General features: G+C 35.6%; 1 protein-coding gene across 1 annotated transcript in view; it reads right to left on the bottom strand.

Annotated features, from left to right (window-relative positions):
• Window positions 1-18,178, bottom strand: part of LOC133324000 (mucin-5AC-like) — a 112,530-nt gene that overhangs the window by 30,590 nt on the left and 63,762 nt on the right. Inside the window, exon 2 of the mRNA XM_061532901.1 lies at window positions 17,359-17,830. Coding sequence (XP_061388885.1) covers window positions 17,359-17,830 — 472 coding nt within the window. The remainder of the gene's footprint in view (window positions 1-17,358; window positions 17,831-18,178) is intronic.

Below are 18,178 nucleotides of genomic sequence, written 5' to 3'. Positions count from 1 at the left end.
TGCTAGAAAGTCCTAAACAAATTAAAAAAAGTATGAAATATTCGTCTGAGGCCCCATTAATTCTAAATCAAAATAAAATGCTATGTCGATTTAGTCTGTCTCATTAAATAATAACACGGCTCGCAATATTAAAGACAGATTTGTGTATTTCTGCACATACAAAGGATGTTTGGTATTGAAAATGGGTCATATCGGCCCTTTTTTGGTAGTCTAATACAATGGTATCGCTCAAAATCGATATTTGAAGCTTTTGGCCGCGATTTTAAATCAATTTGCTATAATATAAGTTCTACCTGAGTAAAAATCGTTCTTCTACTCATTAACACGTTTTAAACCGAATTGGTACTAATTTGATATTTTCGATTATCATTTTGTAAAAAGTCTACACTCCAAAAATTTTCAATGTAGGTCCATGTTTTGCGGTATCTCCCAACCGAACTGACTATACTTTAATACTTTCTATTCTAATGCGGTGTTAAATATTTCCACTGAAAATATTAACACGGTTCCACATTTTGGTATAGCTACCATATAACTGTACTACCCCACTTTCGGTATTTGCAACCACATTTCCCCATCAAAGTTACTGTAATTTCACATTGCAAGTTTTGGAGACAATTATCAATCCAGGTCGAGGTTTGTACTTAACAGACTTCATATTAAAGTATCGGTATTTTGAAGGTTTTAGCCGCATTCATGGGTTCATGCGGAAAGTTTCCAATTTATATTTATTGAGTTTTACACTGCTTTAATACGAAAGGCCAGTTTAATTTGGTTTTTCATCTTTCCAAATAAACAATTACTACTAGCGCACAATGCCATTGTCAACATACGAAGTACCTGACCATTTCTTAAGAAAATGTTAATACACGCCACATGTTGCAGTTCCTTCAGGAAGTATTACTATATTGAGGAGATGCCTAAATGTCTGCCGATATATTTCATTATCGTCATGTTTGAGGTTTCTTTTATCACAATACCTTTAGAAGGCGGAATGCTTGCAACAGATGGCTAAATAGTCTTTGTAGGGTAAAAATTGACTATTCCCCGTAACGACTACCCAACCGCAACACACGGAACAAATCATATAACTATTTTCATATAAAAAAGGGGGTTATATGGGGACAACCCCTAAAAAGTGGTGAATATTATTAATTTTTGGTGGGGAAATTTGTTACCATATACGACTACAAAATACCAAATTTCAGCGAATTCGGTTAAAAACGCGCTTAAGAACCCCGAAATATCGAAAATTGCAGGTACCCTTATAAGGGGACTACCCGAAAAAATTGACCTCTATTTATAATTATCTGTGGAGAGATTTGCTACCCAATAATAACTGAAATTACTAAATTACAGCCAATTCGGTGACAAAATCCGGTCAAGACCCCCCAAAAACTGGAAATTGGGAGGTACCCTTATATGGGGGCTACCAGAAAATGTGGACCTATATTTATAATTTTTAGTAGGGAAATTTGGTACCCAATAAGAACCCAATGTACCAAATTTCAGCGAATTCGGTTGAAAACCGCGCTCAAGAACCCTAAAATACCGAAAACTGGGCGGTACCCTTACATGGGGGCTACCCGAAAAAATTGACCTATATTTATAATTTTTAGTGGGGATATTTGGTACCCAATAAGAACCCAATGTACCGAATTTCAGCGAATTCGGTTGAAAAACGCGCTCAAGAACCTCAAAATACCGAAAATTGGGGGGTACCCTTATATGGGAGCTATGCCTAAACGTGGACCGATAAAGCCCATCTTCGAACTTGACCTGCCTGCAGACAAAGGACGACTCTATGCAAAATTTTGGCGATCTATCTCAATTCGTTTAGACGCTAGAGTGATTACAACAGACGGACAGACAGACGGACATGGCTATATCGTCATAGAATTTTACGCTGATCAAGAATATATATACTTTATAGGGTCGGAAATGATTATATCGATGTGTTACAAACGGAAAAACAAAACTAATATACCCTCCATACTATGGTGGAGGGTATAAAAAGGGGGTTAAATGGGGACTACCCCAAAAAGAGGGTGCATATTATTATTTTTTTGTAGGAAAATTTTTTACCATATACGACTACAAAATACAAAATTTCAGCGAATTCGGTTGAAAAACGTGCTCAAGAACCTCAAAATAGCGAAAATTGGGGGTACCCTTATATGGGGGCTACCAGAAAAATTGGACCTATATTTATAATTTTTGGTGTACCAAATGTACCAAATTTCTGCGAATTCGCTTGAAAAACGCGCTCAAGAACCCCAAAATACCGACATTTGGGGGTACCCTTATATGGGGGCTACCAGAAAAATTAGACCTATCTTTATAATTTTTAGTGGGGAAATTTGGTACCCAATAAGAACCAAATGTACCAAATTTCAGCGAATTCGGTTGAAAACCGCGCTCAAGAACCCTAAAATACCGAAAATTGGGAGGTACCCTTACATGGGGGGTACCCGAAAAAATTGACCTATATTTATAATATTTAGTATAGAGATTTGCTATCCAATAAGAACTCAAAGTACCGAACTTCAGCGAATTCGGTTGAAAACCGCGCTCAAAAACCCTAAAATACCGCAAAATTGGGGGAACCCTTATATGGGGGCTATCCGAAAATATGGACCCATACCGAATAATAAAAAATAAGAACCCAATGTACCGAATTTCAGCGAATTCGGTTGAAAAACGCGCTCAAGAACCTCAAAATACCGAAAATTGGGGGGTACCCTTATATGGGAGCTATGCCTAAATGTGGACCGATAAAGCCCATCTTCGAACTTGACCTGCCTGCAGACAAAGGACGACTCTATGCAAAATTTTGGCGATCTATCTCAATTCGTTTAGACGCTAGAGTGATTACAACAGACAGACTGGCGGACAGACATACTGACATGGTTATATCGTCATAGAATTTTACGCTGATCAAGAATATATATACTTTATAGGAAATGATTATTTCGATGTGTTACAAACGGAAAAACAAAACTAATTTCAAGTAGAGCAAAATTTATAATGGACAAAAATTTTACAGAATGTGGAGGATTCGGTTGGGGTATTCTACTGACGCAGCGAAGAACCACACTTTTGTAAAGCTACACGAATAAGTTATACAAAGCCAACCTAGCAAAGGGATACAACAAAATGCCTCCGTTTTTGCAGTGTTTGTTGTTCGTTTCAAGTTTCCCACCTGTGGCTTTTAGGAATCGTATCGTTGTTGTTTGACCACTTTCGGTGTCAATTGTGTTGTTGTTGTTGCTGTTGTTGGCGAAGGCAATGCTGCCTCTTTACTGTTGTTATTGTTGTTTGTGTCTTACATTTGACTTGTTGCGGCGGTTTATTCTCCTTTGCATTGATTACACTGAAATCTCTGTACGGTGTTCCCAAACGAAAGAGGCAGGGCAAGCAGGCAAACAGACCGACCGATAAACACAAAAATAAACGAATATTCACAGCTTTGGTGCGATGCGGTGTCGGGTGTTAAATGGTTTTGCAACACTACCGATTTTCTTTTCTACGCGTTTTGATTTTTCCCTCTCTCTCTCGCCCGTCCGTCAATTATACAATTTTCATTTCAGGCGATTATATTTTGTTTGTTTGCAAAACACACACGCGCTCACTCGCACTCTCACTATTTTCTTGTAATATTTTATTTCTTTTCGTTTGTTATTAATGGTTATTAGGAAATTTTCACGGTCAACAAATGACAAAACGGACACAGCAAACGGCCTCTTCATAACCTTTCTCTCTCTCTGGGCGTTTGTTGTGATACTGGCTGGCGAATAACTCTTGGAGTTGCGTGCATGCTGGCCCTTAACGTCTTGTTTTTATTTTGTTTCTTTTCGGAAAATGTTGATTCTGGCGTTCCGGTTGCGGTTGCTACCAAATGCAAAACAAAACTGAGAAAATAACAATTTTTATGACTGAAAGTAGTGCGAGCGTCGCGAGTACGAATTGAAAATGTTGTCGACCGACTCTGAGTTCAACAGACGAGAATTATGGTAATGGCTTTAAGTCTGTCAGTCAAAGCCGATGTTTCTTCTTCCTCCTCTGCTGTCGTCGTCGTCATCATCCGTCGCTGTCACAGCAGTGTTGGTTTGTTTGTTGTTCTCTGTTATTGTGTGTGGTAGGAGAATCTCATTTTCGTGTTGTGTTCAGGTGAGCGATTCTAACATGTTGTTGTTGTTAGTGTTGATAGCGTTGGTTGTTGTACAACAGTGGCTCATGTGTTGTTGTTGTGTTGTTTTTTTCTTTTGTTGGATCATTGCTGGTTTGTTTATCATATGGTATGGTTGGCTGATTGGACTAAACTAACCGACAACCAACATTGTTTCGTATAATTAGTGTTGCATGATAGATATGTTTTTTGATTCGGTTATGAACCGGGTAAGCGTTGTAATGTATCTTGTGATCATGACGAAGATCACAAAGAAAAAATAGATTCCAAAATACAGATACAAAAATGGGTCGGCACGTTAACATTTCCTAGATACTAAAATCTGGGCATATTCCACATAACAATACAGTCCATTCCGTTGGCGGTATTGTTATATGGAATCTACTTCAAAATGTCTAAAATTTGATGTTACTGTTATACTATAACTGGATGTTAATGTTGTTTAACACGTTGACTGCCACGCGTGTTTACAACAAAATCCCCGTTAGGCCACCCGTACCACTGTAAGATGCGTGCTCTGCTACGCCGTTCGCAGAAATAATTTGGGGACAGCCTTAGACGCGCATACAAGCGGTGTTTCGCAAGAACTCTTGCTGTCACTCGAATACGGGTGACGTGGCCTGATGAGAACTTTTGACTAATGCAAAATCGACTGATTTTTTATATGAATTGTTGTCAACAGATAAAGTATAGTTCTGAAATGTGTAATTTTTGGGCAATTTGAGCTTCGTGATAATAAATCATGTGTTTATGAAGAAATTCGAATGTCGATCTTGAAATGCCAACTTCGCGATTTCTTCGAATATCAAAAGACGGTTTGGGCTTTTAGACTTTTCATTACAAAAACTCGATTAGTCGAATGTTGATTTACTTATCCATATTCCCGACTATTTCAATGTCTATAAGTCTATAAGTTTGTATATCCGCCAGATGTTAGAATCGATTTATTTTTGTGTTTCCGTGGTGCCATTAGCTTCTGTGGCGACTCACATATGTTTCCATCATAACTGCTGCGGATTCGTGCTTATGGTGTGAAAACCGAAGTTCAATCATACCGTCTGAGTACCAAATATAACCTCCAAGTAATGTATTAAGAACAATTTGTTTTTGTAGGATTTTCTCACTGCTTATGTATCGTTTTTAGTGCTTGATTCTACCTGACTAAGCAGACTGGCCCCAAAAGCTAGGCAGAAGACACGCCTAAAACTATACCCAATACTTTCAGGAAATACATTTTTATTCACCAGGAATTCAGCTATATCAAAACATGAACCTATATCCAAAATTCCATGAAATATGTTTGCTAAGATGTTTCTCACTCCCAAAGATCCCAGAATGCATCATTACAGGCTCTTGTGTGGGAAATTGCGATCAAGAACTACTAAATACCGAAAATGGTGAGGAACACATCTGTTGGGGCTACAATAAATTCGGATTATCTTCATAGATGTTTCAAAGCCTCCATGAGCTCGGAATGTAATAAATTGGGGCAAGAAAATTGGAGCGTAGCCCTTTTGTCGGGGCTATTCCATAATGTGGTACTATATCGGCAGAGATTGTAACATGACCGCTACATTGCATTATACAACGCCTTAATATACTCCACATTAATTAAATACTAGGATACCAACATAATAACTAGACAAATAGAATCCAATGAACAATCATGAAAATAGTGGCGAAATATGGGAAAGGAAGTCTCATTCACTTTGTGTTGTCGATATTGTCGAGTGCTGGAATTGGACCAAGTAAGAGAGAAGTTGACTTGTGCAGTGTCCGCAGTCACAGTCCTTTGTTCCAAACTGCGATTCGTTTGCTTCTACATATATCTTCTCGAAGGAATTTAACCCAAGGACCCCACCGATTCCTACAACCCGAGCCGATTGTCATTGCCACCGACTACCATCCGAGCCGACTCCCACTAGCTACCACTAGAATCCGATTACAGCCACCAGCTATAAAACTCCGTAGCATTGGCAAATCCGAGTGTTACTCCCAATCCAAACAAAGAAGTAGTACAATAAAGAACTTAACTTTTTACCACTCGTGTTTTAACTTGAGATTTGTGGGTCCTTGAGTTGATCCTGGCTACGGCTGAGCTTTCTTCAGCATTAAATAAAACCACTCGTTATAAAACGTTTTTCGTCATCCAAGAATTTCATAATTTCATCCCCCTTGATATGAAAATTCGGTTAAATCTGTCAATATAATTTTATTATTTATGTACACTACACCTTTAGATGGGGGCATAGCAACCTTTATAAATGATCACTTCTATACCAAAAAAACATGTCTTTGTTTTAGTCCGTTGCCACAAACCGAATAACCGAAAAATATTCGTACAACACTCTGCCACACTTGGTTTAATGCGAGCACAAGAAGAACATTCAGCTGCCTTGTGGTTCAAGCCTGTCTTTTTCTGATTCAGGCCTTTTGTTCACCCTAATTGCACTTTACTGTTTTGCGCTCTCACATTCGAACACGGACACATTCACACACACACACACACACACATCTATTTAGTCCAAAACAAAACACAAAAGATACATTGGAATGAATAACAGTCATAAACCGAATGGTGGATGATGCAGACTATGAAGCCGACGAATTATGTTTGAAAGCCGCTGCATTGACAACAAATCAATTGCCGTCGACGATGGTCGTTTATTAAATCCAACAAACACCAATTTTGTCACGAATTGCACCTTTAAGCAAACACACATGTAACAATTGAAGCAAATTTATAATTACTATCGGTTATTTCATTGCCGGTGAGATGGGAAAACCATAATTTTGATGTTAGAAATTCTCAAAAATTGTCGGAAATCATGGAAAAGTTTCAGAGTTTGGGTACCGAGCCCACTTAGTTTATGTCGTTGAAAATTCAAAATATATCACCAAATATAATTTTTAAGGTATTTTTAAGGGTTAATTGTTATGGGATACAATTTATGCCGTCATGCATGAATGAAATGTTCGCTGTTTGGTCTCTGCTAACGTCGCCGTTCTTCCTCTTATTATCATTCTTGTTTACTCCAACTCTTGGGGTAATTAAACCGTTGTCGTTCTGTTTGTTATTCCCAGCAGTCATATTAACCTTTTACTTTTTGTTTTGTTTAAAAAAACTTACTTTGTTCGTTTGTTGTTGTTGCTGTTTTCATTGTTTCTGTTTGGCTTGTTGATTTTATCGCAGCATCGGTAACATCTCTTTGGGTAACATCAATTTTTACATTTTCCAGAATTTTGGTTGATTCGACAAAGAGTTTTTCGTTGATCTCTTTGTGATCGTGGTTCTCTTTCTTTGGCAGTTGGTCTCTTTGTTTGACATGCGAATGAGGGTGCATGACGGAATAAGGAAAGTCATGTGTTGTTGTCTCGGCTAAGTGTGCCTTTTTCGAATTGAAGAGTTGTTCTTTTTTCGAATCATTTTTGGCCGTTGATTTGCTGCGTTGCCAACTAAATTTATTTGGTTTCTTTGTTGGCCGCGATTTTTCTGTTCGTTGGTATTCAAAAATAAAGTAAAACAGAATAGAAAATACAAAATACTTTGATTTTCTCCTTGTTCCATAGATTGAGTTAATAGGCAACAACAACAATAATAATTTATATTTAATTAATAAATGAATTAATTGGAAAAGAGTGAAGTAAACCACAAAGAACAATTAAAGAAATCTCAGAAAGAAGAATACCATGCAAACAACACATTTAGTACGAAATACATGTTTGAGTTTGTGTGTCTGTGGTTGCATGTATAGAGGACTTTGTTGGGAGAAGAAAAAGGTTGTGTATGAACTAGTGGGCGAACTAATATGGCAGGCACAGTATTTCAAAACCAATAAGTATTAAATTCCATGTCTGGGACCACTACTTAAGATAAAGGTAAACTAATATCCATAGAATTTGTGTGTCCATATCTTTTTATTTTATTTATTTATAACTTTAAGTTAGATTAATTTCTTTTATAAGATAAACTTTTGTTATAGACTTAATGTTTAATGATTTGGGATTATTCGCTTTTGGGATTGAATTACTTATATAAACTTTACTAGATCAGTTAGTCATGGTTTATTACGGTTATAACTTTTTCATTTTTTCCCTACACCGATTTAAAATAGTAGAAATGAATGAACATATGCCTATGGATGAGTAAATTAAGGTTTATTCCATTTAATTACTAACAGGTGAAAAAGCGTTAAGTTCGGCCGGGCCGAATTTTGGATACCCTCCACCATAGGAATACTTACAGTTACGTGAAATGACCATATGGGGAACATACCAAAAAGTGGACATATAACGACAATTCTACCAATCGCTTGTTGCAAGCCAAATACAAGTTTCAGCAATTTTTATGGGGTTTTTCCATGGTAGGGTGAACGCATGGTATGATGAAACATTTGTATGAAATCCTCAAAATATTGCAATTTTGAGGGCAAAGTTATATGGGCATACCTAAAGCGGGACCAATATTGACAATATTGTGTAGGAATTACCGAATATTTGGCGTTTTTATAAGGGCTATGCCTAATTAAGGACCGATATAGCTCAATTTCAAAGCTAATATTATAACCTTCAACACACTGTGGTACTGGGTCTTATGTCTTTGTGCATATGTTTGTTACAGGCAACAAAAAATGAGATAGACACTTGTTGAGAATATGCATATAATCAATTTCTGAGTCGAGTTTTGCATGTCGGCCCGCCTGTCTGCCCATGTTAACACTAGATTGCCGAAGGCGGTCATTTTGACTGTTTTTCAATTTTAAGTACAAAAACAATTGTGTATATTAATATAACACAGTTTTTTAAAATTTGGTGACTTTTTGTACCACATAGAACTACGTTTATTAATTACTAGCAAAGTACCCGCTACTTCGTATGCGGAAAGGGAATAAAAAATATATTTCATATGGAAATCGTGAATACCGTATAATTAGTTGTACTATACTTCTAAGTTCCAAATCTCCAGATTCAACCAAATCCAAATTGTTTCAAATTTAGTACCATTTAGTAATTCTCATACTCATAGGTAAGAATTTCTAAAACTACATCAATCCTACACTCTAAAAGTAATCTTACTTCCACCAAAGTCCAAATTGTTCCAAATTTAGTAATTTTCGTACTCAAAAGTACAAATTTTCAAATGTACCTCAATCCTTCTTTCAAATAGTCAACATTTAAGAATTTCAGCTCTGTGTGAAACCATTCCGCACTTTTCGTACCCATATACCAAACCAATCTCAATATTCCAAACCAGCTTTCAATCGTAAGTCCAAATTTAAGAATTTCAGCTCTATCTGATCACTAAACTGTACCATATTTGGTACCATTCTATACTTTTCCTACACTCCCAGAGTAATCTAAGTTGCAACTTTCAGGATTCGAGTTCTACCCGTTCACCAAAGTCCAAATTGTACCAAATTTTTTGCTTGTCGTACCCAAAGTACAAATTTCCAAAAATACCTCAGTCATGCACTCCAATAACAACCTTAGGTCCACATTTAAAGATTCCAGCTCTATTCGTTCACCAACATCCAACTTGTACCATTTATTACTTTTCGTAGATGTAAGTATGAGTTTCTAAAACTGCCTCAATTTCCCACTGAAACAGTAATTTTATTCATTAATTTCAGGATAACAGCACTATCTGTTCACATAGATCCAAATTGTACCATATTTAGTACCTTTCGTACTCATGAGTTCGAATTTCCAACACTGTCTCAATCCTTTGCTATAAGAGTTATTTTATTTTCAAATCCATCCATCTCTATCCTTTCACTCAAATCTAAATTGTACTAAACTTAGCGCCATTTAGTACAGATAAGTACGTATTTTTAAAACTACCTCTTCCTACACTCCAACCTTATTTTTAAGTCCAAATATTGGATTCCCGCCCACACAAAACGAATTGTACCATATTTAGTACCAATTAGGTCTTCTCGTATCCATAAGTACAAAATTCCAATACTTCCTTAATCTTGTAGTTTTAATTCCAAATGTACGCTTACTATCTCTATCCGTTAACTCGAATCAAAATTGTACCAAATTGTTTACCATTTAGTACATATAATGACGAATTTTAAAAAAATTACCCATATATCTCAATTCTGCACTCAAACTGTAATATTAATTCAAAATTTCAGAATACAGACCTATCCGTTCACACATTTGTAAGCTTTTCGGTACCATTTAGTACTTTTTGTTTCTATAATTAAAAATTTCCTAAACTATGCCAATCCTACACTCCAACAGTAATTTTAATTAAAAAATTCGGGTGTCAAGCTCTATCCGTTCACACGTAATCAAGTTGTACCAAATATAGTACTATTTAGTGCACATAGGTAATATGCTTCCATATCTCAATTCTATATTCAAACATCAACCATTAGTCCAAATTATGGGTTTCCAGCTCTCTCCGTTTACCCAAATCCATCTAGTTCCATTTAGTACTTTTCGTACACAAACATACGAGTTTCCAAAGATGTCTCTATAGCTCAATCGTCAACAGAAATCTTAATTCCAAATTTCAGGTTTTCAGTTCTATCCTTTGAAGCAACATCCAAATTGTACTAAATTTAGTACCATATATACCTTTCGTACCAATAAGTACAAATTTCATAATCTACCTCAGTCCTACACTCCAACAGTCATTTTAATTCCCAATTTGAAGACTTCAGCTCTATCTGTTCACCTAAATCCAACTTCCACCAAATTTAGTACCATTTAGTACTTTTCGTACAAATAAGTACGGTTTTTTAAAGCTAATTCCGATTATCAAGATTCCATCTCTACACACTCAACTGAAGGTAAATAGTACGGAATCTAGTACCATTTTACACTTTTTATACACATAAGTACGAATGTCTTTAAACATTTCCGTACATCAACACCACTTCCCAACCTGTATTCCATTTAAAATGTCAAGATTCCAGCTATATATGTTCAATATATATACAATAGAAACTAAATTCAGTAAAGTTTAGTACCGTTAGTACACTTATAGGTCGAATTTCCAAAAACCCTTTTGCACATCTTTCTAACTTTCCATCAGTGACCAACATTCCAAATTTCAGAATTCTAGCTCTTCACGTTCGCTAATAAAAAGGGTACCATATTTGGTACATTTTAGTACTTTTCGTACCCTTCTACTTCCAACAAAACTTCCTGCATACCCCGATCCTACACCCGCATAATGATTCCAAATTCAAATTTAAATGTACCAAATTTAGTACAAAGTAGTACGAATTTCCAATACTTCTTACTAAACCTACACTCCACAGTGATCCGAATTCCAAGTTTCAGAATTCCAACGCTATCGGTTCACTCACAATCCAAATTGTATCAATTTTGGAAAACAGTAGTACGAATTTCCAAAACCTCCAACTTACCCTAACCATACAACCCCACAGTGACCCTAAATCCAAGTTTCAGGATTCCAGCTCTATCGGTTCACCCACTATTCAAATTGTACCAAATTTAGTACATAGTAGTACCAATTTCCAAAACTTCCTAAATACCCCAATCCTACACCACCACAGTGATCCTAATTCAAAGTTTCAGGATTCCAGCTCTATCGGTTCACCTACAGTTCAAATTGTACGATATATAGTACACAGTAGTACGAATTTCGAAAACTTCTTACTTACCCCAAACAGAGATGCTAAATCCAAGTTTCAGGATTACAACTCTATCGGTTCACTCACAATTCAAATTGTACCAAATTTAGTACACAGGAGTACGATTTTCCAAAACGTCCCACTTGACCCAAACTTTCACCCCCAGAGTGATCCTAAATCCAAGCTTTAGGATTCCAACTCTATCGGTTCACCCACAATTCAAATTGAACCAAATTTAGTACACATTAGTAAAAATTTTTAAAACTACCTACATATCTCGATCTTACACCCCAACAGTGATCCTGACTCCAAATTTCATGATTCTAGCTCTATTGGTTCGCATAAAATTCAAATTGTACCAAATTTAGTACCATTTAGTACCCATGAATATAAATTACTGAAACTGGGTAAAAAAATTGCAAAACTACTTACATTCCCAATCCTACACTCCAAATAAAATTTGTACCAAATATATTATCATATAGTACTTTTCGTTCACATGAGTACACGCTTTCAAACCCATCTCCTTAAATGGACTCTACATCTCATCACTAATTCGAATTCCAAATTTCAAGTTTTTAGCTCTATCAATTCACATGCTACGAAATTGTACAAAATTAAGTACATTTTAGTACTTTTCGGATATTTATAGTTCGAATTTCCAAAAACCCGTTGGTACATCTATCCTTCACTCAGCGACCACCAGTTAGTACTTTTCGTACCGTTCTAGTAGGAATTTCCAAAAACGCTTTTGTACATCATCCTAACTTTACATCAGTGACCCACATTAAAAATTTCAGAATTCTAGCTCTTCGCGTCTAGCTTCAGCCGTTTCGTCTGGGCGATGATCTGTCAGTCAGTCACTCACTTAACACTAAGCTCTTTTATATATATAGATAGTAGCTGCTTCCCCCTCTCTTTCATTCCCCGTATTCACATGTGCTATACCTATATTGCCTAAAATCGGTCATGTTGACCTCTTGTGAAATATTAAATAATCAAATTACGTTTATTATTGTATAAAGTAAATTTCTTATATGACTAGATCAGTACAACGACATTGAAAACCGTTTGCTACTCTAGAAACACAAACGAACACACAAATCGGGAAAAATAAATTTTATATTTCCAGTCGATTTCACTCTTAGAGTAAACACTTACTCTTTTTCGAACATTTTGTCCGCGCTCTTATTTTTCAAAAAGGGAAACTCGAGAGTCCTCCCATCGAAAACAAATAATAACAACGTTTTGTATGATTGCAAATACTGTAAAAATATAAAAAAAATAAGTTTAAAAAATTTTCTTTACACAATAAAAATTCTTTCAGAATGAAGTCATTTTGACCGATTTTAAACAATATAGGTATATACAAAATTCCAGTCTTTCTAGTGTTAAATTGTAAACAAATTTATGATCCAATTGGAAGAACCCAATCGATTAAATCGTCTTACTATGTAGTGTATAAACGGACAATGTCCTTCATACTATGGTAGAATACGGGTATATTTAGGTAACCCCAAAAAACCGGAAGAACCGGATGGGGACTACCCCTAAAAGGCGCGAATATTAATATTTTTTGGTAGGGAGATTTATTAACATATACGACTACAAAATGTCAAATTACAGCGAATTCGGTTGAAACCCGCGCTCAAGAACCCCAAAATAGCGTAAATTGGAGGGTACCCTTATATGGGGTTACCCGAAAAAATGGACCTATATATAATTTTTGGTGGAGAGATTTGACACCTATTACGAACTCAAAATTCAAAATTACAGCCAATTCGGTGAAAAAACCCCACAAAAACTGAAAATTGGGGGGTACCCTTATATGGGGGCTACCAGAAATGTGAACCTATATTTATAATTTTTAGTGGGGAAATTTCGTACCCGTTGTAAAACCCGACCAAGAACCCCAAAATACCGAAAGTTGGGGGGTACCCTTATATGGGAGCTATGCCTAAAAGTGGACCGATATAGCCCATCTTCGAACTTGACCTGCCTGCAGACAAAAGACGATTCTATGCAAAATTTTGGCGATCTATCTTAATTCGTTTAGAGGCTAGAGTGATTACAACAGACAGACGGGCATAATTAATGTAAACCTCCATGCCATGGTGGAGGGTATAAAACAGGATACATAACTTTGGAAAAGTCAAATAACTTATGAACAAAATGAGACATTGGTCATAGGAATCGATTAACCATTTGTTCCGTTTTTATAGAATCACCTAATTATTAAGATTTTCCTAATCTTATGTAAGAATTCATAAATACAGTGAAGTACGGATATAGCAAGCTAGTTGGGACCAATACAATTAGTTCGTATATCCAAGGTAAGGCAAAATATAGACTTAGCAGAAAAAATAGAAATATTGAAACTCATTGAAATATTCACCAGAAATATTAAAGTATTTTTTGTACATTCAGAACATTATTTTCTACATTATCCACATGTTAGGTGTACTGTAAGAATTGTTGCCAATTTTGATATATTTTATAGATTAAAGAAAAAATCAGTAAATGATTTGGCCGTTGCTTCATTTACTTATTCTTGATCAGAATAAAATTTTATGTCGATTTATGCGTGTCAGTGTGTGTTGATCGCAATATTTAAGACTGAGCTCTGAAATTTTCCACAGACAGTTCTCCTAGGATTGCATTGAAAATGAAATATATCGGTCCACGTTGTAGCCCCCATTTTCAATTTGTACTTCGGCCGGACCGAACTTAACATCGTTTTAACTTTTTTTTTAAGTTTCCAAGCGTTATTGTAAAACATTATTTTTGTGAGGTTCGTTATTGACAAAAAAAAAAAAATTATATGAAAACTGGAAGGTTGAACCCAATAAATAGTTATAAAAAAGCTAGCTATAAGAGTAAACATTTGTATGAAAAATATATGTTACAACTTCGAAATCAAGAAATGTGCTCGTCATCAAACTCTTTTCATTAGCGTTTAATGGAACCTACTAAAGACTTGGCTTTAATAACACATGAATCGATATGTAGATGAGACCTTATTTTAGGATCTCGAATTGAAGATGGTTACGGTCAATTCTGAATGAAATTTGGAAGACAAATCATTGTGAAGTTTGTGGATTAAGCAAAATAAAAATGAGTACAGTAGATATCGGATATAAGCACATCTCATATAAGAAAAAATCGCATATAAGAAAGATTATCAAAAACACCGAGCCATCAGTATAAAAATTGCTTCATATAAGAAAAACGCGTATAAGAAAAACACTGATATAAGAAATGTTTGTCAAACACCAAATCTGACAAAGGTATTGCAAAACGTTTCATATTAGAAACTATGTAAGATTGTTGGCCAATTTATTAACATTCAAAAGGTTAAAAAAATAAAATAATTTTTAATTGTATTTGAAAGAATATTATTTATATGAATAGAAACATATGCACCTATTTTTAGGCAAACTGTGAACTGATTTTAATTTAGTAATTTTGTACATTTATATGCGTATGTACGCATATAAGAAACAACTTTCTTATATCCGATAATTCCATATAGGAAAAAAGCGCATATTAGAAAGAAATCGCCTGCCTTTTCTGAGTTTCTTATATCCGATATCTACTGTAGTTTAAAAATTAATGAGTGGTCAACGGTGTTCGATGTCAGAAAATGCTGTTGAATCATCTGATTGAAAAACAATAGAATAATTTTCGATTATTAATATTTACATATTCATTATTAGGTCGTGATAAATATTTACAGTTTTACCATGTCCCTCGTATGGGGTATTAATATCAAGGGTAAATAATAATTTATTTTCCGAATCGATTGCAAAGTCTTTTTAAAAAATTCTGTTTTCCAAACACTGTGCCACAAATTGTTTTAATGAAATGCTAAAATATGAAATCAGAAATAAGTGTTTGTAGCTCAACTGACACAGCTACGTCCAAATAATTAATTGGACATAAAACATGATTTATTAGTTTAAATGTTTGCCAGAAGTTCTGAAGTAGATTGCCATAACACGAAAGCCAATACATTCGCATGTTAGCGTTCTCATATAGTATTCCCTTTTTAGCTAACAACTTGCCATGGAATTGATGGTTCGCTACACATTGTCCGAGTAGTAGGACAAAATTAGCAGCAAACACAAAAATTACAACTGAACATGACTTTAATTAGATGGCCCTTGAAGAATTAATTCAATGTTTCGGAAACCAATATCAATAAATGCATTTTGTTTTAATAAAGTTATAATTTTTTTATGTATTTTGTGTCAGGAATTTAATTATTCTCTAAAAATGTCCTACAAGTATGTTATAACAATAGACAGATGATCTTTCCTATATTCGAGATAAAAGTGTATGTGCATATCTATCGTAAGTATTGTGAATCTCTATGGGAATTTCAATAGGCACGCAAGACATAATTTTATATTCTCACAAAGAAAATCTTCGTAAATTTTGAGGAGCATCAACCAAATATTGTATGACGAACAGATTCTTAGTCTACATTTTTTTCTAAACCTATGCACCAAAGATCATGATCATCAACTATTTTGTGTTGCAGATCGAATCACTTCTCAAATCCCGATTCCTCAGTCGGTTTCTTTAGATTTGTTGTAGTTAAAAAAGAAAACAAAATATGACTTTTCTATATCAGCTGTCAACCGTAATATGCCTAGGACCAAACATCCAATTAACTTTGCTAGTCTCCAGTCACTCTACGTAACCAGCATAGTTGCCCGACTACTCCATTGTCCAGGTCATTGTTGTCAGGAAAACCCAATTGGAAATTGAATTTATTTATCTTTCGTCTCATTTCGACAGTAAAACTTCTTTTGAACACATTTCCTGGTATTTATCGCAATAACATTGAATGCCTTTGTGTCTGTCAATGTCAAATTTCCATGGAAACCTTTAAGAATTGTCTTGGTTTTTTTGTGTATTCTGTTTTCCTTGGGAATTCGAAATTCCAATTGCAAGGAACATCAATGTTCGCATAGAGGTAGGTGGTAAGTCAATGAAATCTGGAGATGCAAACAAACAGAAAACTAAACAAATTTATTAATTTTCGGAATGCATTATACAAAAGAAAACGGAGAGCAAGCGCAAAAAAAGATGAAGAGGAAGAAGTAGAGAAAAGCCAACGCAAAATATTTCAAAGATAAAGGCAAACAAAAATGTCCCAAAAAAAGAAAGAAGCTATGCTACCATCTTTGTAGGGAACTATTGAAAATAACTTCAACAATTTTTGTTGTTGTTGGTGTTGTTGTTAAAAATATTGTTTGTTTTCCAATATCCTACAAAGGCTACTGACTATTGGGGCGGTTTTGGAATGTGGGGAGGAGGAGGAGGAACGAGGAGGGGGAATTTCTTTAACTTTATTTATGAACATTTTAAAGTAAGAAAACAAAATCGAACAGAAACGAATAATAATAAAAATAACAACAATTTGTAGTAAATTTGTAGGAAAGTTTTTAATTTAAGTCTTTATCAATGGAATCGTGGCAGTGGATCGATGGGCGGTATGGACTATGGTAATACCAATAAAAAAGCAACATCTCTACATCTACTACTTACGTATTTCCATTTGTTCCAGCTCCAGTTGGCGTATAACAGCGGCGTGACTTTGCTCCAGAGATGCCCGTTCCTCCTCGTCAATCATTTCAATACAGCTGGCAGTTGATGCTCGAGATTTTGCCACACTTGCAACACCAAATTGCGGTGGGGCTGTGGCGGACGATGGCGTGGTTGGTGTTGTTGGTTCCTTTGATGCTTTCTTCTGACCCAGAAGACCAAAAACTTTTACTCGACTGCCGCGGCGACTTTTCATAGAGGCTCTCAACGATGACGAAGAAAAGGCACCCCCACCTCCTTCAACGCCACCACTAGCATCCCCAGCTGGAGCATCTGCGGCCGTAGCCGTCGTCTTCATCTGACTATTGCCCATTGTAATGGTGTTGGTGGTGGCACTGGCAGTGGTAGTGTGGTTGCCAATCAATGCAGTACTTGAAGATTTTGCTGTTGATGTTGTTGTAGTTACTGAACAAGACTGAACGGTTGATTGAATTCCACGGAAGAGATGATGATAGAGGGTCGAAACATAAAACGAGAGAGAGAGAAAGAAAAAAACAAAATCATGGAGAACTTTGTTATTAGCCTAACCACAGCACCAGAATTGAATTGACTGGAAACAAAAATTGTTAGGACATGACAGAACATAGACACATTGTTCGACGAATGGGAGTCGATGTTTGCACAAAGCCCCCATCCGGCACAAAAAATGCAAAGAAAAAATGAAACAAATAAAATCAAAAATCAATTATAACTTTTCAATCAGATTATGAAAATGTTGTTCGTTTTATCTTTTGTCGATTTTTTTTGGCTGTGCTTTGTGTAA

The sequence above is a fragment of the Musca vetustissima genome, unplaced genomic scaffold, assembly GCF_032173495.1.
Source record: "Musca vetustissima isolate MV318-11 ecotype Yass unplaced genomic scaffold, APGP_CSIRO_Mvet_v1 utg9970, whole genome shotgun sequence".
In the NCBI taxonomy this organism is placed as follows: Eukaryota; Metazoa; Arthropoda; class Insecta; order Diptera; family Muscidae; genus Musca; species Musca vetustissima.
The sequence above is the reverse complement of the archived record's forward strand: the minus strand, read 5'-3'. Positions and strand labels throughout refer to the sequence as shown.